The 26,610-nt window shown below is 40.1% G+C and overlaps 1 protein-coding gene across 16 annotated transcripts in view; it reads left to right on the top strand.

Annotated features, from left to right (window-relative positions):
• The window catches only part of ryr2a (ryanodine receptor 2a (cardiac)), a 170,245-nt gene that overhangs the window by 126,360 nt on the left and 17,275 nt on the right, over positions 1–26,610 (top strand). For 10 of the 16 annotated variants that reach the window (XM_074620549.1, XM_074620545.1, XM_074620543.1 and 7 more), the window contains 25 exons: positions 881–987; positions 1,539–1,590; positions 2,461–2,511; positions 2,606–2,705; positions 4,400–4,479; positions 4,617–4,693; positions 4,999–5,072; positions 7,509–7,526; positions 11,413–11,493; positions 12,984–13,072; positions 13,725–13,853; positions 14,848–14,952; positions 15,331–15,412; positions 15,626–15,784; positions 16,175–16,329; positions 18,106–18,321; positions 18,462–18,734; positions 19,757–19,963; positions 20,056–20,364; positions 20,539–20,609; positions 21,941–22,100; positions 23,457–23,543; positions 24,234–24,509; positions 24,765–24,895; positions 25,471–25,513. In XM_074620549.1, coding sequence (XP_074476650.1) covers positions 881–987; positions 1,539–1,590; positions 2,461–2,511; positions 2,606–2,705; positions 4,400–4,479; positions 4,617–4,693; positions 4,999–5,072; positions 7,509–7,526; positions 11,413–11,493; positions 12,984–13,072; positions 13,725–13,853; positions 14,848–14,952; positions 15,331–15,412; positions 15,626–15,784; positions 16,175–16,329; positions 18,106–18,321; positions 18,462–18,734; positions 19,757–19,963; positions 20,056–20,364; positions 20,539–20,609; positions 21,941–22,100; positions 23,457–23,543; positions 24,234–24,509; positions 24,765–24,895; positions 25,471–25,513 — 3,132 coding nt within the window. The remainder of the gene's footprint in view (positions 1–880; positions 988–1,538; positions 1,591–2,460; positions 2,512–2,605; positions 2,706–4,399; positions 4,480–4,616; positions 4,694–4,998; positions 5,073–7,508; positions 7,527–11,412; positions 11,494–12,983; positions 13,073–13,724; positions 13,854–14,847; positions 14,953–15,330; positions 15,413–15,625; positions 15,785–16,174; positions 16,330–18,105; positions 18,322–18,461; positions 18,735–19,756; positions 19,964–20,055; positions 20,365–20,538; positions 20,610–21,940; positions 22,101–23,456; positions 23,544–24,233; positions 24,510–24,764; positions 24,896–25,470; positions 25,514–26,610) is intronic. The other 6 variants (XM_074620550.1, XM_074620548.1, XM_074620552.1 and 3 more) reach the window with 1 other exon arrangement.

Here is a 26,610-nt window from a genome sequence, read left to right as displayed (position 1 = left end):
AGGACGATAACTTCTGTTTATACAGTTTCAGGCTATAGATGGATATATGAATAGATAGATGTACTTTATTGATCCCAAATTGGTTACAGCAGCAGGTTATTCAGGCAATGCACCGGAACTGTAAATAAAATGTACATATCAACACTAGAGAAATATATCTACAGAGAGTTCTCTGTTGGACAGAGGAATCACAGCTTTATCTCTGTCTCTCTTTATCTAACAGAGAAATCTCAGCTTTATATGATAAACGGTGTATTTTTGGCAATTTAAAAAAAAAGAAAACCTGCCTTTCAAAGCCCGCCAGCAGTTTCTGGGGTTCTGAGGAGAACACCAACTAAATTAACTTTTTTAAATGAACCAATATGTTATTTCCATGGCCTAGTAAATATCAATCAATATCAGTGAACATTAGCTCCTCTCTCTCAAAACCAGAAACCAGAGAAGTCTCAAACTTGTCATAGGGTATAAAGTCTGGAGCTGCTCCGTAGACAATGAACAGGAGACTCACAGAATGTTTTCTTGTTTATAACCAGATGATCTTTATTCTATTGTAGTGTTGTCAGTTGTGAAACAGAAAATGTTCCCATATACTCAGAACGTTCCCCTGGCTGCTCTCAGTGTCATCTAGAACATCTCTCACAATTCATTGTCTATGGAGCAGCTCCACACTTTATACGTGATGACATCACAAGTATGAGTTTTAGCACTCTAGTTTTGGGATTTGGGAGAGAGTTGTTTACACTTACTAATATTTTTGGACTGTCTTAGACCATAGGAATAACATGTATGAATTTTGAAAATAGGCATAGTTTAGCTTTATAAGGCTGTTGTTGTGTGTATCATTGAGTCTCCTGTAATTATGAATGTGTGTTTATTTCAGAAACCAGGTGACCAGGAGCCATCTGAGGAAGAGGAGGGGATGAAAAACATTGACCCGCTGCATCAGCTCATTCAGCTGTTCAGCAGAACAGCCCTCACAGAGAAGTGGTGGGTTCTCCTACGTATACTGTATGTAAGATACACGGCTCTACCGAATGCTCTTGAAATAAGAATCTGTCTGACTGTTGACTGGTGTTCAATTCCTTTGTCTATCTTCGCTCTTTGTGGGTACAGTGTACAGTTTTTGGGAGAGGTTGCCCATGGTTTGCTTCCAGCCAGAGTGTTTTGAATTAAAAAAAAAAAAAAAAAGCTGAAAGAGACTCTATGTAAAAATCATAAATTGCTTGTTAACAGTGACTCCTGTGGCCGTTAAGTCAACTACTATCAGCGTCCTGTTGCTCGCGCTTGTGCTACCGTGACACACGAGACTGAACGTGATTGACAGGCATCATGTTGATTAACGTTAGCAACATTAGTCAGCTAAAACAACAATATCACTCTATATTTCACCTGCTTGGCAGGAACGTTACCTTACCAAACGAAGGTCCCTCCATGAATCGATGTTGATCCTAGTGTTGGCTTTTCCTGCTTCAGTCATTTGTGTGGTCAGTTAACTTGTGCTAATGTGTTTGTGTGTGTGGGTGTGTTTCCTGTTTCAGTAAACTGGATGAGGATATTCTCTACATGGCCTATGCTGACATCATGGCGAAGGTACCAGTTACTAAATACCAGTACTAAAAAGGTTTTCATTACTTAGAAGTAGGGCTGTCAATCAATTAAAATATTTAATCACAAATTAATTGCACATTTTTTATCTGTTTAAAATGTACCTTAAAGGGAGATTTGTCAAGTATTTAATACTCTTATCAACATGGGAGTGGACAAATATGCTGCTTTGTGCAAATGTATGTATATATTTATTATTGGAAATCAATTAACAACACAAAACAATGACAAATATTGTCCAGAAACCCTCACAGGTACTGCATTTAGCATAAAAAAATATGCTCAAATCATAACATGGCAAACTGCAGCCCAACAGGCAACAACAGCTGTCAGTGTGCTGACTTGACTATGACTTGCCCCAAACTGCATGTGATTATCATAAAGTGGGCATGTCTGTAAAGGGGAGACTCGTGGGTACCCATAGAACCCATAGAACCCATTTTCATTTACATATCTTGAGGTCAGAGGTCAAGGGACCCCTTTGAAAATGACCATACCAGTTTTTCCTCGCCAAAATTTAGCGGAAGTTTGGAGCATTATTCAACTTCCTCCTTGACAAGCTAGTATGACATGGTTGGACCAATGGATTCCAGAGGTTTTCTAGTTTCATATGATACCAGTATCTTTACTCTAGCTTTAAAACTGAGCTTGCTACAAGTTGCATTAATATGTTAAGTTAGTGGTGTTAATGTGTTATATCGCGTTACCTTTGACAGCCCTACTTAGAAGTGAATAAGCTGGCTTATCTCAGGATAATGGTAGTGATGATGATGATGTTAATTCCTCCTTTTTCATCATGTTATCCCCCTGCTTTCCACACGCCATTCTCATGTTTTTCACTCTCAACTCCTTCAGAGTTGTCATGATGAAGAAGATGAGGATGGAGAGGAAGTGAAGAGTTTTGAAGTAGGTGATGAGTCACTCACTCTTTCAGTGACGATGATGGTCTTTGCTGTAAACAAGTATGCTGCTGACGTGTGCTCTTGTTTCACATAAACAGGAGAAAGAGATGGAGAAGCAGAAGCTGTTGTATCAGCAGGCTCGGCTGCACGACCGCGGAGCTGCTGAGATGGTGCTGCAAACCATCAGCGCCAGCAAAGGTAGATTTCACTTCCTGAAAGTCCTGCCTCTCACTCTAACTAATATACTGACTGTAGCAGCACTAGTTGATTGAATGTGCTGTATAATCACCTGCAGTGGCCAGGTTTATGTTATAGGTGTAAGCTGAAGGCAGCAAAGACGTGTTTTTCAAAACTGGGGTTAGAAGTAGGCCTGTCACCAGGGTCTGAAATTAACTGTTTTCACTGCCTGCCACTCAGAAATTTTATCTGCCACTTTTGAAATCTATGCGCTAAATGAAGGAACAACATTTTAGATCTGATGTCATTCAATGTTCGATGTATTTTACATAAAACACATTATATGCATGGTAAATTCCAGTGTTCGAATTGCACCGTAGCTTTCGGGGCAGCCGTATTTTTCGGGGGAGTGAGGGTACTGTACTTTGTTGTTGTCATCTATAGTGGTTATTTGCATAAAAACACAATTCAAATGATTAGGAAATTAATGATTGTATCTTTATTTAAATATTTGCTTTGATTAAAAAAAAATCTTGGCATTAGTAGTTTTAATGATGCTTAGAGTTAGTGGTAGGAAGTTAAACAGGTCATAATTCTCTCTCTATTTTAAATTGCTGTGAAAACATCTCCTTCCAACAACTGGATTTATTCAAGTTTCTCGCCAAAAACTTAATTTTACGATCAATACTCATTTTTAACTGAACAGAGCTTGAACGCACCATAATGAGTTACACATAATACATAATGTAACTCAGTGGAACCTACAGTATGTTACCGTTAGAAGCTCTGTTATTTAGTCAAGCAGGACTTGTGCTGCATACCGGCTGCTAACAAGTAACGTTACTAACTCTCCTGCTGATTTCAACACAGATTTGTTGTTCACAGTATCGCTTTATCAGGGAAAAATAGGATGCGTCCCTTCAGGTTTAGTATAGTAGCGCCATGCTTTTGAGCGCTTTTTTTTCTCGCTCCGGTCCGAAAAAAACGGAAACATGACACAGTGTGCGTATGCTGTTGCATCATTGTGCATGCATGACTGTCGGAAAGCATCAATAAGAGGAATCGATAGTCACGGAAGCATGAGATGCCAAGGAATCAGACAACTAGGAACAGGTTCTCAGCGTTTTCCCTTCCTGCCAAAGTGGCGGATGGCCTGATGATTTTATTCGCCACTGCCAACAAATGTGGTGGATGGCATGTGCTAAATTCAGACCCTGCCTGTCACGATAACAACTTTTGTCGGACGAATTATTGTCCCAGAAATAATATCGATAAACGACATTATTGTCATTTTAAGATCTTTTTATGCCCACTGATATAATGATAATATAATAGCATAATAATCCAAGTGCACACTTTCAAAGAGCATTTAACTTTTAATTCTGAAGAATATTCAGACATTGGAATTGGAATGTTAAAAAAATTATAAAATACCCATAAATAAAACAAATAAAATCACACAACCAAAACAATAAATAAAATGGACTCTCGGACTCTGTTAACTAAAATGTGCAATGTCTGCACAAGTCTTATATAGGTAGGGGAAAACCCTGATGTTTATCCTGCATCATGTTGGCTTAAATATTTGTGACATCATTATGTATTAGAGTTATTAGATGTAAAAGTGCATTTATTCTTTCTTAGGTGAGACGGGGATTTTGGTAGATAAAGGACTAACGTCCAGTTGTTTTCTCCGTGTGCTTCCTTTCCACCAGGTGAGATGGGTCCCATGGTGGCCTCTACTCTGAAGCTGGGCATAGCTATTCTCAACGGAGGAAACTCTACTGTACAGCAGGTATTTCACCCTTCATTAAGACCGTACTGTACATTATTGTATCCACCTCCTGTTATTGTTTTAAAGCAGAATTTGGTTCTAAAATTAATACCGCTGTCCCGTTGTCCTTTTGTGGTCTTTCTCTGTCTCTCTGACAGAAAATGTTGGATTATCTGAAAGACAAAAAGGATGTGGGCTTTTTTCAGGGCCTGGCTGGTCTGATGCAGTCGTGCAGGTAATTCCACAAATGCTTCCTGTTTTACAGACTGAAACAAATATACTGACAATGTATTGATACCACAGGTGGGTTGGTTAATGGGTTCCTTTTTAGGGGTCCCTGGCCCCAAAAAGTTTGAGAACCCTTGGACTAGAACCTCAATATTTTGGCGGAGAAGATCACAATGTTCAGGTGGCTCAGGACAAAGGTGAATTCAGGTGTAATAACAGCTCAGCCACTGGCCAAGGTTGCCGGGCGTAAGGAAGGTCAGTGAAGAGAGCACAAAATAACACAGATCCACATCACCTTTGTCTTTGTTTCAGTGTTCTGGATCTAAATGCATTTGAGAGGCAGAACAAAGCAGAAGGACTGGGAATGGTGACAGAGGAGGGATCAGGTAAGCTCTCCCTACAGTATGATTACGCCTCATTGATTTATATTTTTGAATGGTCGTAACAATAGAAAGAAAAGTTCCATGAATATTCTGTTTACTGGAGTTGGAGTTTGGTGTTTACTGACAACATAGTTTGTGATTTTAAAATGCTTTTCTTCACCAGGTGCAGGTAAAATTCTTTTTTATTAACCTAAGGATGGTACATTTAAACCTCTCTATAAAAAAATCACTGCTTGCTGAAACCACTGGTTTCATAGAGGAATGCTAAAAGGTAGATTCTAAGGTAGCTGAAGGAAAAAACATTTTCTTCCTCCAGTTGAAAACCTCAATGTTTCCCCAAGACGAGATTGAAATCATTTCCATTTTTTGTCTTGCTTTGTCCCATTTATCCCGTCATCACTTTTGTTGAGCGATTTGTTTATTTTTATCAAGAGGTAATGCAGTACTACCTGTTTTTCATATGCATTATCAAGTTTGAATTACTAGTGTACATGTGTATGTGCTTATGATTTGCCTGTTACATCTTCTGTGTCTATACATTTGTTACGAATGGTCACAATTCTCCTTTAGATTGCATACTGATACTTTTAAGAATTCAAATCTCACATTCTCAAATCAAAGTTCTCCTTTGTTTTACTATGTTGTAGTACTAACTACCAGATAATACTAGGTTATTATGAGGTATTGGTATTGCATAACTTGGTGCATAAGCTATTATCATGTTACAGTAGGTGCAGCGATTACTTCAGAGTTTGTTTTAAGTCATTTCTGGTTTTATGAAAAGGTAAATGTAGATATTCCGTTAAAGGATGACATTTATGACTTCCTTCCACTCTTTAATTACTGCTGGAGGGGGCACCACAATTATGATCATCATCATAATGATGAATTATTTAAATTTAAGATGAAGCACATGTGCACAACTACAATTGGCATCATAAGACCATTATAGGCAATACAAAGATATACATATTTACCCCATAATAATAAAAGGAATTATGGTGCCCCCCTCCTCCATCATCCTGTGGTTTGTTCCATTGCGCCGAACAAACTTGAGCCTGGCTTGTCCACACCGCCCGTGTGAGCAGCGCGTGGCGGCTGCACCTGTTGTTTTTTATTTCGGCATCCGTGTTAACAGGTTAGAGCAGCCACACAGCCCGTCTCAGCTGCGTTTCTTATAGAGATTCGAGGTCATGCCTATTTTTAACGCGAGCCGCACGCAGTTCACATCAACAACAGACAGTGAAAGTTTGACAGTATATTGACATCATACCAGCAAGATTATCCACACCTCCTGCTTTTATTTCAAAATAAAAGCCCTCAAACGTCTTTTTTCTGTGGACAGAATTCCTTCATTTGTTACCAAAAGCAATTACGCCAAGGGCACCCAAATGGCTAGCAGCGGCCCTGCTCACAGTCCACAGTAAATGGGGTTGTGAGGTCTTTACAAGTACATGGTTAACTTTTACTAGCTTGCACCTAGGGGTCTGGAAAGTTCAGACAGAAAATGGATATTTGACAGGGACGAAAAGAAAAACAGGCGACGCTTCCGAGACGAACAAGCCAGCGTGCTCAGCTGACGGTAATCAACCAAAAACAAACAGTAGAGAAGAAAAAATGCCGAAGCCTATCTTGCTGTTGGGTTCACAGTGAATGCGTTGGGAGATGAGGAGAGACCAGTGTGTATTTTAGGTCTGAAAACTCGTATGAGACCCAACAAAATGAAGAAGACACTTTACAACATTACATTCCAGTCACGTCAATAAGTTGAGTTCTTTCAGAGAAAACTTAGGTGAATACCGTCAGCAACTTTGTGTTATCTTTGCAGCAAAGAGATTGCAAATATTACAGTTATTTATTTTCTCTTTATTTTGGAAAAAGCACACAGACTGAAAAAGCAATCTGGTGCCAAAGGGGGGAATGACAGTTTGAGAACCACTGCTGTACGTGCAGAATGACACAAAAACCCTTCATATACCAGTAATTACTAAAACTGACTGTATTAATCATTGCTGCATCTATTATAGCATTAAGTCATGACACAGCTGATTATGTCTTTCTACTCATAATTTCCTCATCATTGTCTTCAAAATACAATACAAAATAATCACACTAACCAGCTTTTTAAAAGGCCTTATTAACTAAACAGGTTCACCGTGAGTGCACGTCCACATTCAGATGAAAAGAAAAGGTCTTGGTGTTATTTATTTATATATATATAGGATTTTCTTTTAGATGACTCTTATTTTTTTTTACTGAGCTGTACAGGTTTTCTGTCAACACTTGGTTTGGTGTTTTCGGATTTTTTAAAGCTCTTTTCCCTATATGTAATCTTTTTTCTTTGTTTCTTTCTTTGTTTCTCACTTTCTTTCTCTTTCTTTCTTCCCCCTGTTTTCCTTTTCTCATTTTGGTTTTACTGCACTTTCTTCCCTTCCTCAGTCATCACTCATGAGCGTGGTAATTATGCCTTCTGCCATTTCCTTGTGTGTTGGTTGGTCTTTCTTTCTCTCTCCCTCTCTCTCTCTCTCTTTCTTTCTGGTTAGTTGTTGTGTCAGTTCTGTCCAGGTCCTGAGTGTAGACCTTCAAACCCACGTCCTTACCTGCTCTGTGCTTGTAGCTACTTTTCTGCCTTACCCTCACCATTCTAATCTCTTTTTTTTTTTTTTGCTAGGCCAATTATAACTCGCTCTCTGGTTGGTTTTGTAGTTGGTCTTTTTATACTGTTTAAAGTCTTAGTCCACTTCTGAATTTTGACGTCAAATGTGTCACGTCTTTCTCTTCCACGATAAGCAAACTGATGATGATTACGATGATTTTCTTTTGGAGTGTATCGTATAGATGTTAAGATTGAAAAATCCAGACATGTCCAGGCAGAAGAACGCAACCCATGTATGCCTCCCTCTCAGGATTTGTACAGTTTCTGGCACATTCTAAATATTACTAATACCTACCATCCATCATGTAGTCAACCTAAAGTCAGCTGGTTGTTTTGTCTCAGTAACGGAGATGGTTATTGTGCTGGTTGTTATCTGTTGTGAAGTGTACAATCCCATCTGTGATCTCAGCCTCTATCTCTGTCCTTTTCTGAATCACTCTCTTGGGGCTGCAATGAATACAAAAATACCACAATCAGCCAACCGACATAGTAGATTAAGCCTCCATTAAAGCTACACTCATCAATATTCTTCTAATCAAAATCAAAATCAAATGACTATGTGTAATGTGCATTTAAGCGTCTTTCAGCTCATCGTTTAGGTTTTGCGGTCCACAACTTTACTGTTTTTGCTTCAGTCTCAGCGCTCTCATCAACACTGTTTGCATCAGGCAGCTGTTTTCAGTGAAGAAGCTCTGATAAATCAGCCCAGTTGCACAGCTGTTCGTGAAATAGTCAGAAAATTTCAATGTACATATACACAAATTTGTATGTAATCCACGTAATTGTGAACAGGGAAGTCTAAAGAGCGGTGAACACCGCTTAGGGAGGAGGTTGGAGTGGATGGCTGGGTCAAAAAACATAGGACTTTTGCCCAGGAGACCGCTGTTTGTGTCCTGTGTGAAACCAGAAGTCAAAGTTGATTTGTTTGTCACCTAACTTCCTTACTTAAGTTACGGCACTTCCGGAGTTATTTTAACCCAAACCGCGATCTTTTCCTAAAGCTAACTAAGTAGTTTTTGTCACTTAACTTCCTTACTTAACTACGGCACTTCCCGAGTTATTTTAACCAACACCACGATCTTTTCCTAAAGTAGTTTGTAACCTAAGCCGAACCAAGTCGATCTTTTCCTAAACCTAACTAAGTAGTTGTGTTGCCTAAGCCTAGCCAAGTCGATCTTTTCCTAAACTTAAGTAGTTTTATTTTGAAAAGACAGGAGCAGAAATTGACACATGCACCACGTGTTGCTGGACATTCGTAGGAAAAAGCACGAAAAATACGCTGTTTAAAGTCACGAAAAAAAGGGAAATTTGTGTCTATTTACACAAATCAAATAGATTAAATTTTGTGACTATTTCTCAAACTGCCGTGAGACTGTGTTGAATAAACCCACTGTACACTAACTGCTCAGCAGCAAACAGCAGACAGACACATTAAGAGATTAGCTGGTCTGAATGTCAACTTTTTTTTTTTTTGGCATTTCGTCAAAACAAATGACGTAGTACAACGAGTGACGAGCATGATGTAATGTATCGAATGGTCGGAAAGTTACAAAAGTTTACGTATGAGTAAGTTTACGCTTGCTACAAAACGTAAGAAAGTCTGCTAAAGGCGGTTGTTATTTACTGACACTAGTTATGTTAATATTTATCACAAACCATGAGGTTTTTTCTAACATTATCAAAGTAGTGTTGTTGCCTAAACCTAACCAATCGTTTCACTACATTACCAGGTGGCACTGTGCGTTTCTGCAAGCGTGATACGAGGCTGGTATAATGTTAAAGAATGTATATTCTCGATGAAAGATTCTTAAGCATGTAATGTATGGAGTCATCTGCAAAAAAGAGAACTCAGAAAACAAAAATGTTGTAGTAGTTGCAGCCCTGTTTATTTCTCATCCCTCACCTTTCATCTGTTCTGTTTGGTCTACCTCTCCTCTTTTTCTCTGTAAGTGTTGCACTTTGGAATTTAAAGTGGCTTTTTTAGGCCACGCTACTCTGTGAGTGGAAGGGGGGGTGAACTCTGATCCTTTTCTCCTTCCTCCCTTCCTCCCTTCTATTCTCTGTTTACTGGCTGAGCTGTGGTCTGTAGTCAGTGTACGTGTCCTTCATGACTGTTTTTGCTTCAGTGAAAATAGTTAATTTAACCCGTCCTTATTTTATTATTTTATGTTTGACTTATTTTCACCCCAGTATTGTATTTAAATTCATGATTTGGTTATAGTTGTAGTCGTGCGTTATACTATGTGTAGTGGTTACAACCGTTTTTGATAGAGGAAATTTTCTGCACATTTATTGTACACCAAATCCTTAGCTTGTCATTTTTTTATAATCCTATTTATAATCTTTGTTAAAATATTAGGAATAAAGTAATTGTTTATATGGTCTCATCATTTTTTTCAACTGTGAAAATTGGATTCCCCTCATCTGGTTTATCACTGTGTTGTGAATAAGCCTGAAAGTGCCTTTACACAATCGAAAAATAGTCTTTTCAGCTTATTCTTACAATTTTAGAAACTAATTGTCTTTAAAAAACATTAGATATCTTTTTTTGATAAGAAATACAGTGTGAGGTTACTCACTATTTTTATAGAAAATTGTATTGGGATCCAAAGAGAAGAACTTTTGGTTGACCTAAAAAAGGTCTCGAAAAACCAACGACTTCGAATGTTACAACCGAACAATCCGAACAATCGAAATGGGTGCACGGAGGCACGAAGTAACATATAATAAAAATTGAATTCTGATATTTGTTAGCAGATGCAGTCACGTCTATTTAAGTGGACACCAGCAAAAGTCAGCACAGACGAAGTCGTTTTGGACCAGTAGTAAAACTAAACCTCTGACATCCTGGTGGGACTGATCTATAGAAAATGTTGCACATCAATTGAAAAAGAAAACTGCACTTTCAGTCTTGTTTCAGACGTACAGATTTTCCTCCCTCAGCCCAGTAGTCCAGTTTGTTGTCATATTGTATAGATGTATTCTGTCAATGTTTCTGTTAGTGTATAGTGTCTCATCTTCCTTTCTCTGACCCTTCTTTTCCTTTTGCATTCCTTGGTTCAAAGCAGCATTTTAGCACAGTCAGAGTCAGCTGTCCTCAACTTCCTCATTGTATTTGTAATATATGCAGAATCTACAATGACAAGCAGCAACCAGCTCCTTTTCTTTAAACAAACCAGCTTTGAGAAAACGTGAAAACAGCCTAAATCCAGTGCTGACTGTAAAATGCTGCACTTTAAAAACCAACCAGTCTACCACCAAGTGCTGTGGCTGCCCACTGCTCATCCAAGAGTGTGTGTGTGTGTTTGTGCATTTACGTTAGGTCAGAATGGTGTATTATGACCTTAACACCTTTCACTGACTGAAAGAAAACACTGAGGGATTTCCTCACATTAGCACCATCTCTTTTTAACACTTCCTCACTCTCCATCTTCTTGTCTGTCTATCCCTTTCCTACATGTTGTCTGCTTTTGTCTCCCCTGTTCTCTGACTTTCTTTATGTGTACGTGTGTCTGTTCCTATGAATGTGTGTGTGCGCATTCATGTGTGTGTGTTTGCACATGGCCGTGGTCTCGTGTGTACGTTTGTGCATATGTGCTCGTGCATATGTGCGTCCGCATGTGTGTCTGTCTGTGTACGTGTGTGTGTGCATGTATGTGTATGGGTGTGTTTCTTCTCTCCGGCCAGGTGAGAAGGTCATGCAGGATGATGAGTTCACCTGTGACCTTTTCCGCTTCCTGCAGCTGCTCTGTGAAGGACACAACTCAGGTGTGTGTGTGCAAGTTCTCTAGTACTTACTGGTTTGATCTGGGAATATGGCTGAGCATCTCAATTTGGAGTAAATGTATTTCTGCTGGGGGTGTTTTTAGGTGTTAACCAGTCAGATAGTGTTTATTATATTGATTGCACCATATTTTTGTGCTGATGAAATTGGAGAAAAGTGGCTCTGCCAACCCGTTCTCACTCCCAGCTCGTCAAATTCCCCCTGCTTGAACAGCGCCCTGATGCCGAGGGCACCATTAAGCAACAGTTTGTGACAAACCGGGCATTCAACTAACTCCAATGTTAACCCACCCGTGGCGTTGTTCGACGGTCGGAGCAAGTGCGTGTGTAACTAAAAGTAACGATGACTTATTTTGTCACGTCAGTTTTTAGTCACGTGACTCGCCGGTGTCGTCAGTCCTGTGAGTCGCTAGTCGTATGAATTGTTAGTATCATCAGTCACGCGAGTCGCTAGTATCATCAGTCACGTGAGTCGTTAGTATCGTGAGTCGTTAGTATCGTCAGTCACGTGAGTCGCTAGTATCGTCAGTCACATGAGTCGCTAATCACGTGAGTCGCTAGTATCGTCAGTCACGTGAGTTGGTATTATCGTCAGTCACGTGAGTTGCTAATCACAAGTTGCTAGTATCGTCAGTTCCGGGAGTCGCTCTCCACATGAGTCGCTAGTATTGTCAGTCCCGTGAGTCATTACTATCGCCAGTCCCGTGAGTCGCTAGTATCGTCAGTCCCGTGAGTCATTAGTATCGTCAGTCCCGTGAGTCGCTAATCATGTGAGTCGCTAGTATCGTCAGTCCCGTGAGTCATTAGTATCGTCAGTCCCGTGAGTCGCTAATCATGTGAGTCGCTAGTATCGTCAGTCCCGTGAGACGCTTGTTACGTGAATCGTTAGTATCGTCAGTCCCATGAGTCATGTGAGTCACTAGTCGGTGAAGTTCACGTCAACCGCGACCATTTCCTAACCCTATCTAAGTGGTTGTGTTGCCTAAACCTAACTTCTTTTGAAAACGGGAGTTTATTTTGAAAGGACACTATGCATTTAACGAGCGTATGAAAACGGCAGTATTTGACAAGTTGGGAGTGAGAATGTGTTGACTCTGCTGGTTTGTGAAAACATTCTACTGGCTTCCAGCTCAAGCCGCACTCCAGTTATTTAAATTGTTGAGCTGACAACGTTATTTAACTGCTATTTCCTCACTGAGTGTGATTGACGTTTGAAAAAATTATGAGAAGTTTGTTTCTTCAACCATGTCAGAGAACTTTTTTTCCATGTTTTAATCAACCCACTGATTAATGCAGATTTACTCCTTATATTTTTGACTCTATAAGCTTTCCTCTGTGGATTTCATTCTGATGTCCAAGGCATTACATAACATGTCATGCAATATTTTACAGAAATGTCACCAGTCATTTATTTATTCATATGAACACATTTTACAAGCGCAAAAAATGCAATCTTTTGCGATATCCTGTTTCAGACTTCCAGAACTACTTGAGGACACAGACAGGGAACAATACCACAGTCAACATCATTATCTCTACTGTTGACTACCTCCTCAGAGTACAGGTTTGCTCCTTTCGTTCACTTCTGCTGGTTCATAAAGACGTATTTCGTATGGATGTATTTTCCTAGGTTGGAACTCAAATTAAATGAGTCTTCACTGAGTCATAAAGTTCTCTGAGACTAACAACCATATAAAACCCATTCAGTTAAGTGGAATTTTGGATTTTACTAGTTGTTTCTAAAGGACAGTTCAGTGTGAACTTAAGCAACACAACCAACACTTTTATCCTTTACAAGTTAAGGCTTGTTTTTACCCTAGCCGACTGTCGGAAATGCCTTTTGCTACTGAAGCAGTTGTTGATCACTTGCAGCCCCTACCGGCCGGTTAAGAGGAGTGAGGGGTCAGCAGTCAATGACGGTATGAAACTGTCAATAAAATGTGTTTCAGTGTGAATCACTGCAATCTTGACAGGTCCTTGAGCATATAGTCATAAGTGAGCACAAAAAAATATTAGGCTGATGGGTCCAGCAGTATGCCAGATTAGCTGTGGACAGACAGACAGATACACACACACGACCGAACACATTATTGCCTGGCGGAGACAATAATAATAATCAAAACTGTACCTTCAATTTATTTACTTGTAATTAATCTGTCTCATCGATGTCTTTTTCTTTTCTTTTCTTTTCTTCTCCCCTTGTGAATCTCCCCCAGGAGTCCATCAGTGATTTCTATTGGTATTATTCTGGGAAAGATGTGATTGACGAGCAGGGCCAGAGGAATTTCTCCAAGGCAATAAATGTGGCCAAGCAGGTTTTCAATACACTCACAGAATACATCCAGGTACGAGAAGACACTGCTAGTATTACTGTTAAAGTCACTGTTGTATAGAATGAACCTGAAGATGAACCTGACACCTGCAGTTCTCAGAGTATTCTCAAAAGTTAGTGAAAAGGGCTTAAAAGGCGTATAAATGACACGATAATGTGCAAGGCGATTAACGCGCAATAAGTACGCCTTTCTTGATTTCTGTGTGTCTTTTGTACGCCATGTATCCTGTACTGACTGCAGTGTAAACGCATCAGCGTATAAATGATACGGTAAGAGTTAGTGACATAGTATAAAAAGCAAGAATGGTGGGTGAAGAGGTGGATGGGCCCAACAAACACCGGACTTTTAACCAGGAGACCCGTGTTTTAAGTTACAGTTTAAGTGTTTTTTGTTGACGTTTGTGACGTCGTTGTTTCCGTATGTGGTTGTTTTTTACGTTTGTGACGTAGTTGTTTCCGTACGTGTTTTACTTGGTTTACTTACGTATTTTAAGCCCAATCATGATGTTTTCCCTTACCCTAACTAAGTCTTTTTCATGCCTGAACCTAAGCTAGTGGTTTTCTTGCCTAAACCTAACTGCAGACGTTTGCGTGGCGTACAAATGACACGCGAAAACACTAAAATGCGTACTCATGACACACGGAATGTCCGTGTAATGTCGTACTATTTATACACCTTCCTGTGAGACCTGGTTGAATTATTAGAGGTCCTGAGCTGTCGCTTTATTCAGATGCTAAAAATAAGTAAGACAGAAAGAGATTCCTTACTTCAGATCATATTCATTTGGGGAAATATTTACAGTCACAGTAATAAGAAGAAGAAAAGAATAGGTGTGTTGGCCATGATTGTGTGTTTTGGGGTATGACAAGAAATCAGTGATCTGAAAGAAGCTTGAAAAGCAACATGACATTGATATTCTACAATATCTGTTGGCTGTAACTGTGGCAAATGCTCCCATATCTGAATGTAGTCAACCTGATTGTGATTGTTACTGATGATGTTGTAGGGTCCGTGTACCGGCAACCAGCAGAGTTTGGCCCACAGTCGACTGTGGGATGCTGTGGTTGGCTTTCTGCATGTCTTCGCACATATGCAGATGAAATTGTCTCAGGTGAGTTAAAGTCGGTGAACGGTTCGCTGAGTATCAAAAATTGCGTATTCGTAAGCATTTTCATCACTTCCCTTTTCTTCAATTAATTTGTAGTTACTTCCACCCTTGAAGCCACTTTACTTAAATTATAAATGACAATTTTGTGTTGTGAATGATGAATGTAAGACGGGGAATAATAAACAATGTTTCCTGGAATTTAAAGCAACCGACCTTCATTATGACCCCTAATTCCCTCACATTCACATCAAATATTATTCATTTTAGATAGACGATTATCAATGTGAGAAACCTTTCGGAGGTAGTTCCTCTCTGAGATGGTTAAACAAAGTGTAGATGGCTTGGAAAGTCTTAACACAACTGTTTCTTTTTCCACTTCAGGACTCCAGTCAGATTGAGTTGCTGAAGGAACTGATGGATCTTCAGAAAGACATGGTGGTCATGCTGCTGTCTATGCTGGAGGGTAGGTTTGCTTTCATGAGTACTCCTGTATTCAATATTACTTACTGAAAGAGCTGACAGAACCACAAGGTTATCCCAAGGGTATTTGCGCTGTTTACTAGGACTGGACCCGAATATTCGACTAGTTGGAAATTCGTACGTTGGGTAGGCCTGAAAATGTGTCATGTTTTGTTGTGGTTTCCTATATTTCAAATGCGTGTGTCCTGTTTGGCAGGTAACGTGGTGAATGGAACCATTGGGAAGCAGATGGTGGACATGTTGGTGGAGTCCTCCAACAATGTGGAGATGATCCTCAAGTTTTTTGACATGTTCCTCAAACTGAAAGACCTGACCTCCTCCGATGCCTTCAAGGAGTACGACCCCGACGGAAAAGGCAAGGCTCTAAAGAAACATTTCCTTTCATCATATTTTATCAGAGGGGAGGAATCAGAATCATTAGAATGTGCAACGATTTCCTGAGCTACTGTTGATTTATAGATTTATGAATGAACTCGCAGGCAGAGAGTATAGACGCAAAGAGACGGAACTCTGGTGCTTTTTTGACAACAGCCGCTAGATCAAAAATCAACTTCCCAGTACGAACACAGCTCTTATGACTTATCGGGTTCTGCCAGCTTCCTGCTAGCTGTATGTGGCTGTAATAAGTAAATAGTTATAATAGTATGCATATGCACGGAATCGTAGCTCTGCTGCTGGGCGCTGATGTTGCAATGGAACGAACAATTGGCTTTCACTTCTTAACGATATACGTTCTTTGCCGCAGGTGTCATCTCCAAGAGGGACTTCCATAAGGCTATGGAGAGCCACAAACACTACACCCAGTCTGAGACCGAGTTCCTGCTCTCCTGTGCTGAGACTGATGAGAATGAACTCCTGGACTATGAAGAATTTGTGGAGCGCTTTCATGAGCCAGCCAAGGTAACAGCCTCGATGTTTACAGATCTTTATAAAGTCTTCAAAGGGCCTTAAATTGTCCAGATGTAAACCCCTCAGTCCTTAAAATCTGTTATTAAAATCTATTCTTAGAGAATGGTCTCAACATCTCAAAGGGGGTTTAGTAAGAGAGCCCTCTTGTTATTTCTATTCACGTCTTCTTCTTTTTTTTCTTCTGCCTTTCCATTTGTTGGACTGGATAAAGGAGTTGGAGATATATTTTAGCAATATCAGAGTATAATTGGTAATTTGGTACAAATTTTTGTATTTCTCACTAATATGCCACATACACTATATGGGGAATGAACATGGAGCATCGTTGTATGGAGGACGGATCCTGCCAAAATAAAAAATATATGAATAAATATGTAAATTACTTTATAAATAAATATGTGTAAAGAAATGTATAAAGAAAAGAATACAGAAATAATTACGTTTGGGTAAATAGATAAGGGGTGAAATGCAAAGGGAAAATTGTGCATAAATACATAAATAAATACATGCATTTAAAAATAATATAAAATAAATAAACAATATATGCAATAAATGAAAAATAAATGCAAAGATAAATTAGATAAATACATAAATAAATAAAAGGGCAAATTATACAGAACAGTAAACAAATAAGGGAATTAATACAAAGATAAATAAATAAAGAAGCAAATTAAAACAGAAATATCAATTTTATGTCACATTTTATAAATTAATTAATGGCTACATTTGTTTTTAATATTTTTGTACATTTAATAATATATTTTTTATCGTGTCATTTATTTTTTTTGGCAGGTTCCGTCCTCCATACATTTGTTCTTGGGCTTCTTGATTGGCAGCTCAGTCAGACACTAATAAATCCCTTTGTTTTATATTGGTTTTGGCAGCATAAAAATGGCTCTACTTGCTTCAGTTAGAGTGAGGTGGGATAAGAAGGAGTTTGTGTTGAATTATCTGCAGATTAGCCGTTACTGGCCAGATGACATTCATGTAATATTACGTCACAACGTCTGCTATATCAGCCATGTGTTTACTGCGTGTTTATTTGCATATAGAGTGACATCCGATCACAAGTGGCCACTGGAGACGCATGTGGAGACGCATTCTAATGCCAGGTGTGAACAGACGTACTTAAAGCTGTCCACTTGTAATCGGATCACTCAGGACGCATGTTAATACCAACTCTGTTACATTACAAGGGCCTCATTTATTACAGGACTTTGGAGGTTGAGTGTTATATTACGGCATATTAGTGCCATTGTAGGTAAAAACTCGTAATAATAATTACAGAGTCAGGGTAGGGGGGTCATATTCCGAGGGGAAAAATATCATTTCCGAGAATAGGGTCATGAATTTAGAAGACAATAACTTGGATATTCTCTGAGATTAACGTGGTAAATGTACGAGAAAAAACTCACAAATTTACAGAGAATATCTGAATTTTTTCTCACAAATTTATGACTTTATAATCTTAGAGAATATTCAAGTTTTTCTTGTAAATTTGTGAGTTTTTTGTCGGAAATTTATTTAAAATGTATTGTCAGAGAATGTCCAAGTTTTTTTTGCCTAAATTTATGATTTTGATCTCGGAAATTCTGAGTTTTTTCTAGGAATATTACCCCCCTATCCTGGCTTCGTAGTTTATTGATTTTTTACCTACAATGGCCTTAATACGCTGCCATAGTTATATAGTGGGGAACATGCTGGAAAAGGCTTTTATGCAACTTTTATGCAAAAGAAAAATAAATAATTGATACTGTAATTCAAAAGGACATTGGCTTCAATGTGGCGGTTCTGCTGACCAACCTGTCGGAGCACATGCCTCACGACACGCGGCTGCAGACCTTCCTGGAGCTGGCAGACAGCGTCCTCAACTACTTCCAACCCTACCTGGGCCGCATCGAGATCATGGGCAGTGCCAAGCGCATTGAGAGGGTCTACTTTGAGATCAGCGAGTCCAGTCGAACACAGTGGGAGAAACCTCAGGTAAAGATGCTTCAGCATATGGATCAATTAATATTAACATGTGTCACACCACTTGATTTGGTTACAGTGTCGAGTAGTGACAACAAATCCCCCAAATTTGCTCCCAGGTTCTTGTTTTCACTAATATACCTTCTGCCCAGGTCAAAGAATCCAAGCGACAGTTCATCTTCGACGTGGTGAACGAAGGAGGGGAGAAGGAGAAGATGGAGCTGTTTGTGAACTTCTGCGAGGACACCATCTTTGAAATGCAGCTGGCGGCTCAGATGTCTGACGCTGGCGAGCGCATGGCGATGAAAGAGGAGAGCGAGCGGGAGAAGCCCGACGAGGAGAACCCTGAGATGGGCTTCTTCTCTGTAACCACTGTCCGCATGGCTCTGTTAGCTCTGCGCTACAACGCCATGCTGCTGATAAAGGTGAGAGCACGCACGGCACCAAACACAGATAACAATCAAAGTGCGTGAGTGTGTTTTGGAGTATTTTAACTTGTTAAGCCCTAGGCCTACCCCTCTGAAGAAAAACGTCTAAAATGACTACCCAAATTGAATTAGGAGTGGCTCTTCAACCATGAGGTTTATATGCATATATCTGGTCTCATTTGAATTGTAAGAAGCTAAGGAATATGAATAAATGTTAAGTAAACTAAACTATATTACCATTAACATATTACAATGGAGAAGCAATAAAAACAAATATACGATTTTTTTATCCTCATTCAGTATAAAATCTGAATTTCAAAGGCTAGATCACATTATAACAAAGATCTAATAGATAATGATGCAACTGAATGTATCCTACTACTCTTTACTACAACTGGGACTGTAAATTTGATGAAATACACAATTATTATACAATTTATAAAGATACACTCAGGCGCTCTCCATGTTTTGGTCATATTTATTGTTTACATATTGACTGTTCACTGGGAGTTTTACTTCAAAATACTATTTATTTCCATACAGCCATGTTACAAAATAACAAAAGAATATAAAGGAATAGTTGAACGTTGCTCTTTCAAAATGAAAAGGCGGGGAACAGTCCTTTATGCAAATTTCCCTGACAAGCGCACCACATCTGGCTCACGAAACTTGGACCAATCACGTGCATTACATTCACAAAAGCAGTGATTTTACCTCACAGAACACAGGAGTATACATACAGTATCCCACTTCAAAAAATCAAAACTAACCCTTTCAGTTATTTCCAAAATTAGCGTACTTTGGTAACCTACGCCACTGCTTTTTTCAAACATCTGAGTCTGCGTTCCCATTTGAAAAACCCGGAAAAGAACGCAGATGGAGTCGACCTTTAAGGAAACATGACTGTTGATGCTGTTTGCCAATGACACATGACAACGTATGAATGTCGGGCATTGAACAGTCCTTGTTATTCTTCAACAGTAAGCAGTAAAGTCCCACTGAAGTCCCTCTCTTTCCAGGTACTGTCCATGAAGAGTTTGAAGAAGCAGGTGAAGAAGATAAAGAACATGACAGTGAAGGACATGGTGACCACCCTGGTGTCCTTCTACTGGTCGGTGTTGCTGGGCCTCCTCCACGTGGCGTTCAGCGTGGCCCGAGGATTTTGCCGAATCTTCTACAACACCTTCATGGGAGGCAATCTGGTGGAGGGAGCCAAGACCATAAAGGTTACTAAAAAGAATTAGAAGTATTCACAGGTTATTAAAAGTAAATACAGTTAAGAGCTGTTCCTAAATACACAAACTGCCTTCCACCCCAGGTGTCAGAGCTGCTGGCCAACATGCCCGACCCCACCCAGGATGAGGTGAGGGGTGAAGGGGAGGACAGAGAGAAGAGACCCTCCGACCGCGCTAAAGAGGACCTGGCTGACCTGGCGGTCAACACCGAGGGGACCGAGCTGCTGTCAGACATTTTTGGCCTAGACTTGAGACGAGAGGGGGGCCAGTACAAGATCACCCCGCACAACCCCAACGCCAGCCTGACCGAACTGCTCAACTCCCCGGTTCCATCCCCGACCCCCCCGACCCCACCCACAGCACCCCCACCTGAGCTCAGACGGAGGCATCAGGTGAGTCTTAAGTTATTCTCACCAACCATCCCCATTAAACCCTTAACCCGCTGAGACCCACAATAGACCTAAATAGGTTTTCAGGGCCTTAAAGTCATGCAGCTAACATGGCTAAAATATACGTATATTCATTCACAAATTGGCTTGTTTGTCTGATTGTATTTTCTGTTTCAGTCCACGAGCTCTTCCTCAGAGGAGAAGGAAGCAACAGCAGAGACAGAATGTGAACCTGAGAAAACATCAGAGTATGTACACATTTGTGTTATGTAATCTCTTCGTGGTCGTTTTGCATTTCTTTGTGGTCATTTTGTGTCTTGTTTGTGACTTCCCAACAGTTAGAAGTAATGTCAAACACAGGCTCTGGCCCAGGGACCTCTAACCTGTAGGCCTGTACTACGAAGCAGGATTTGGGGTTAGCGAGGTAACTTCAGGGTTAACTCTTCAGGGTTTTCAGTCCCTACGACGGTGGTCCACTTCTTACCGGGGTAGATCGCCATGGTAACTGATGCTGAACACCTAACCTGCTCCGGATCAACTCCAATAAAAGCACCGCCTACCGACCAATCGGAGCTCGGTGTGTGGATCGTATGATAATATTTCACAAATACGAAGAAGTTACAGTCATAATCCAGGCTAAAAGCAACACAGTTTAAACTGACAAATGCAGGAATGACAGCTGGCTGTATGCTGTCGGTGCTTACCGCTTTGAATTATGTTTTTATATGTATTTTTTTACTTCCTCTAAAGCCTGTTCCACACCGCCGGAGACGGGGACGCAGCTGAAAGAAGGCTGAAATAGTCATACATGCCACATCATTACCAAAGGGCGTAATAATGTATAATCTATCCACCCATTCTATTTTGAAAGCTATTTATATATCGCTGCCCCATCTAGACGACTATATCTGACTTTTGAGTATTCCGTTAAATGAATAAGTCTTTTAATTTACGCATTCACACATCGGCATTTGTTTTCTTTTGCCAGCTGTCCTTCCTGCATTTGGCAGCTTCCAACCGTGTTACTTTTAGTCTGGATTAAGTGTTTAACTTCTTCGTATTTGTCTAATATCATAGTTTGCTCTTCCTTTGTAAAATGTGCCGCTCTGCTGTCAGTACACTTGTCCATGATTGTGATTGGTCATATGCAGCAAACACCGCCCCTTTCATGTGAACGCGCTCATATCCAGATTGAGAAACCCTGGGTTGATTTACCGAGTTGATAACCACCGCTGTAGGATTTAGTCTTAGCGGGATCACATTTGTTACGGTTAGTGAAGCCAGATAACGAGAAGATACCCTGAGTATGTTGAACTCACTTCGTAGTACAGGCCTCAGGTCATTAATCTGTCCACGATCTTATCTATTCAAAGGAAACATGGCAATCAATGGGATACGTTGAGTTAAAAATGTAGTGACATATAAAATGAACACATATTTTCAAATTATGGTTTATAGACCATTATTTTTAAAATCATTACTTGGCCTGTCCATTCACTTAGCCCTCCAAATGAAGCCACAGTGAAGCAGTATTGTATTGTTAGGTGTGTGTCAAGTGTGACTTGTTTTGTGATTTCAGGGGTGGACATATAGAGAAACAAGAGAAACAAGAGAAACAACAGAAGACTGAGAAGATGAAGCCAAAAGTGAGAAGGCATCACACCTCAAAGTCTGATGAACCGGATCTGCATGAGTCTGCCTTCCTGAAGAAGATCATCGCCTACCAGAGGAAACTACTGGTACAGGGAACCTTTCTGTCCTTTTGTTTCAACGCTCTCTGTCAACTCTGTATTCTCCATTACAACTGTAAACACATTCACATAGTTTCAGCAACTGCTGGTTGCTATGGACAGTAGTAGTGTGGACAGTTTGCATGACCAAATGGGTCAGTTGATTATTATTATTATATCATTAGGATAATGACGTCAGAGAAAATCTATTGATCGCGTGAGCAAAAGTCATTGTTTTGGATTGGGTGTGTATGGGCTCATAGAGATCAGTTCGAATTTTAAATCAAGTGCGATTTATGGTCGTGTCTAGATGGTACCCCACAATTTGCGAAACTCTCGCAAGATCATCCATTGGTTTGTGGACTGCTGTTTTGAAGCCTCGAGTTCGGCATTTTGGCCATCGCCATCTTGGTTTTTGACGTAGCCATCTTGGATTTTTGCAACCAGAAGTGACACTAGAGGAGCTAAGTACAACTGAATGCTGAATAAGACATTTTGAGGAGACTAGGGTAGCGACCTGTCAATCACAAGGAAGCCACGCCCTAAAGCATCCCCTACTTTATGGTCTATCTGACTCTAAATGGGACCATAATTTACTAAATGAACATCATGCTGTATTGAAGAAGACTTGAAACTAGCGATTGAGACCATAAACTCATGTTTACAATGTTTACTGAGGTAATAAATCAAGTGTGAAGTAGGCTCATTTTCAGATTTCTATACAATCAGACTTCTCAGACCCCGAGGTAGCCCATTGCGTGAGATAGTTAAGGTTCAGCTTTGACCTTGAATGGTTAAGGTTAGGACGGGTCGTTGGGCAGTGAGTCTGGCGAGTGTTTTTGCAAATTTTTCGCAATTTGTGGGTTACCATCTGGACACGGCTGCGATTTATTCGCATTAATTATTTGCACTTGTTCTGAGATTTCAATTTGATGGGGAACAAATTCCACTGTCCCCGTTCTGTGTAAAAGAAAATGCATTTTGGAGTTCAGCTGAAACTAATATGAGGATTAGCCGTCTGAGTTAGACAGATTTTACAGCTTTTTAAGGACCAAATTGCCTCTTTGTCTCACCATCCCTCCACTGTAGCTCAGCACGGGAACGCTAAGTGGGAAATGTCAAACAGAGAAGGCTGTAACTTTGGAAGATACCCACATAATTAACTCACATAATAAGTCCTTTTTACACAGAATGAGGACTGTGGATTTTGTTGCCCACCACTTATTGTTGACAGACAATACTCACATGCAGTTGCAGCAGCTGATTGATTCAGGAGTTTGGGTGGAAGCCCAACATGAAGTGCTCAGTCTGGAACCTCCAGACAACACATACAGTAAATAGCTCTTCTTTCTGTCTCCCCTGCAGAACTACTTTGCCAGGAACTTCTACAACATGAGGATGCTGGCGCTGTTTGTTGCCTTTGCAATCAATTTCATCCTCCTCTTCTATAAGGTAAATGGTATATATTAGATACTGGTAGTGGATAATGGTATATAGGGATGTTGTTATCAGGTAAGAGATGGACAAACACGGACTTTCACCCACGAGGCCGCTGTCCGTGTCCTGTGTGAAACCAAGTCAAGATTGATTTGACATCATTGATTGATTGATTTTGTAACTTACGTACTTAACTAACACCAGTTATATAACAAACATGATTATTTTACTAACAAACACTTATTTTAACCCAAACCACGATCCTTTCCTAAACATAACTAAGTAGTTTTGTTGCGTAAGTAAACCTTTACAGTAAATAAACCTACGTTGGAAGTTTATTTTGAGTCTGTATGCATGTAATGAGCGGAAACTGACACGCCGTCCATGATAATATGTCAGCTGCCTCCAAAAATAGTAGGGGTTGGTCACATTGTAACTGTGTCACTTTGCATCACTTCACATATACTCCATGTATGTTATAAGGATTTGGGGAATGAACCCTTCTCTGAAAAACATTTAACATGCTAAGCTTTACAAAGTTGGTATATTTTATTGTGAGGCTTGAGTATAGGATTGCACATGTTTTATAACGCCACCCATGATTTTGTTATGTGCTACATCATCAGGGTAATGACGTGTGTTTACTGTCATGATTCTTACAGCTCGATTTCCACATTTAAACGACTAATAACTCGTCCTTACCAGGTTTCTACATCCTCGTCTGTGGTTGAGGAAAGGGAAGTGGTGTACGCCAGCAGCCAACCGGACACCAGCGTCATTTGGGATCCGCTGGGAGGAGGAGAAGCAATGGAGACGACGAAGGAGGAGGTGGTGGATGAGACTGGGGAGCCCCTGAAGCCCGTCACGGTGCGTTTTGTCCTGGAGGAGAGCAGTGGATACATGGAGCCCATGTTACGGATCCTGGCTGTCCTGCACACTGTCATCTCCTTCTTCTGCATCATTGGATACTACTGTCTCAAGGCAAGATACTGACTATTAATAAGCAGAAATAATTTTAAAAAATTTGAAATCTGTATGCGGTATTTGTCATTAAAAGCTATAACAGTTCAATCCTAACACATCATTTGTTCTTACAGTACACCATTTAATGTTTTTCTGAGATATTTTCAAATATTTCAATTCCAAGGACTATAATTGTCTGAAATCAAATAATTAGTGTGTGTGTGTGTGTGTGTGTGTGTGTGTGTGTGTGTGTGTGTGTGTGTGTGTGTGTAGGTGCCTCTGGTGATCTTTAAGCGTGAAAAGGAGGTGGCGAGGAAGCTGGAATTTGATGGCCTTTACATCACAGAACAGCCATCTGAGGACGACATCAAAGGACAGTGGGACAGACTGGTAATCAACACACAGTGAGTAGGCCCTGTGTGTATGTGTGTATGAAAGTCATAGACTGTATATAAAGATGAACGACGGGTCTCCACCTCTTTCCACTGTAGAGAAGGGAAGCCAAAATATCCTGGATACGGGAGCTGCTATCCTGAGTTTTTGATATCATTTGGAGCCAAAGTCTTTATTCGAAACCGCCTACTACATACTACTGACGAACGCAGTATACAGTATACAGTACATACTTCATACTATTATTATTTGACCCATCTTATTTTGTCCCATTCACTAGGCGTTTATGGCCTATACTGCAGCCAGCCACCAGGGGGCGGTCCAGATGTTTTGGCTTCACTTTTGGGAGCTGTCATGTCGTCCATCTTTATATACAGTCTATTATGAGAGTGTGTATACATGTAGTTTGCACTATACAGTATATGCTACAAAATCCCTTGAAAAGACAAGCAGCAAGAACCGTGAGATGGTGTGAAGAAGCAGGAAGAACATGAGATGGGGGTTTTATCTTGTGATTTTTGTTGCAGTTTCTTTACATTTACATTTTTATAATAATACACCTTTATGTGTGTCCTGTGATTTTCAGATCTTTCCCCAACAACTACTGGGATAAGTTTGTGAAAAGGAAGGTAGGTGTCACTGTTTTTTGTAGACCTGGGGCCATATTCACAGATGATCTTACCTTACAGTACCACCAGGAGTCTTCCTCCAGTGACAGAAATAGTCATCAAGAATGAAAAAAAAAGAGAGCGCGTCCTCACATCCACACAGCTGACCAATCACAGTGTAAACGTCCCTCTGACGTCAGAAAGCTGTGTGTGACAAGCAGCTCTGAAGGAGTACACTGGCCCCCTTGGTGACTTTGGACAACTTTTCTCAGATTTAGGAGCTACTTTTAGCAAGAGGAGTCCTTAAGTTAGGACTGACAGATTCTCCTCCATTTCTGAGCTACTTTAAGTCTTAGGATGTTTTGTGAATACGGCCCCAGACAATTTCCTCCAGGTCCAAGTGAATTTTGAAAGTGGAGATTCGTCAAGTCATCTTTTAGTTGTGGTGCTGGGACGACTTATGGCTTAGCTACTACGAATTCAAATCAGGTTACGGGGAGAGATGTGTTTTAGATTTATATTATATTCATTTAGGTTGAGTTTAGACTAATAGAAGTCATAAGATCTGGACCAGTATTAACAGCAGGTTGCATCACACCCATGTGGAGAAACTTTCTTCTCTCCGATCAGTAAAATACAAGATCACAAAATAATTGCACATCAGACACTACATCACTACATGATCACATGGAACATAAGTTTATCTTGACAAAAGGGAGCTGTGTGCCACTTTTAGCTTTCTCTCTGACAGACATACTCTAACTCCCCTCTCTCTCTCACAAACACACACACACAGTCTCTCTCGCTCCATCTCTCTTATCTCTGTCTGTACAGTTATGTCAGACATGTTATATATAGGGCTGTCAATCGTATTAAATAGTTAATCGCGATTAATCGCACATTTTTATCTGTTCAAAATGTACCTTAAAGGGAGATTTGTCTATTATTTAATACTCTTATCAACATGGTGTATATTTACTATTAAAAATCAATAAACAACACAAAACAATGACAGATATTGTCCAGAAACCCTCACAGGTACTGCATTTAACATAAAAAATATGCTCAAATCATAACATGACAAACTGCAGCCCAACAGGCAACAACAGCTGTCAGTG

This window comes from Sebastes fasciatus, chromosome 20 (genome assembly GCF_043250625.1).
Source record: "Sebastes fasciatus isolate fSebFas1 chromosome 20, fSebFas1.pri, whole genome shotgun sequence".
In the NCBI taxonomy this organism is placed as follows: Eukaryota; Metazoa; Chordata; class Actinopteri; order Perciformes; family Sebastidae; genus Sebastes; species Sebastes fasciatus.
This window is presented reverse-complemented; position numbering and strand designations above follow the sequence as displayed.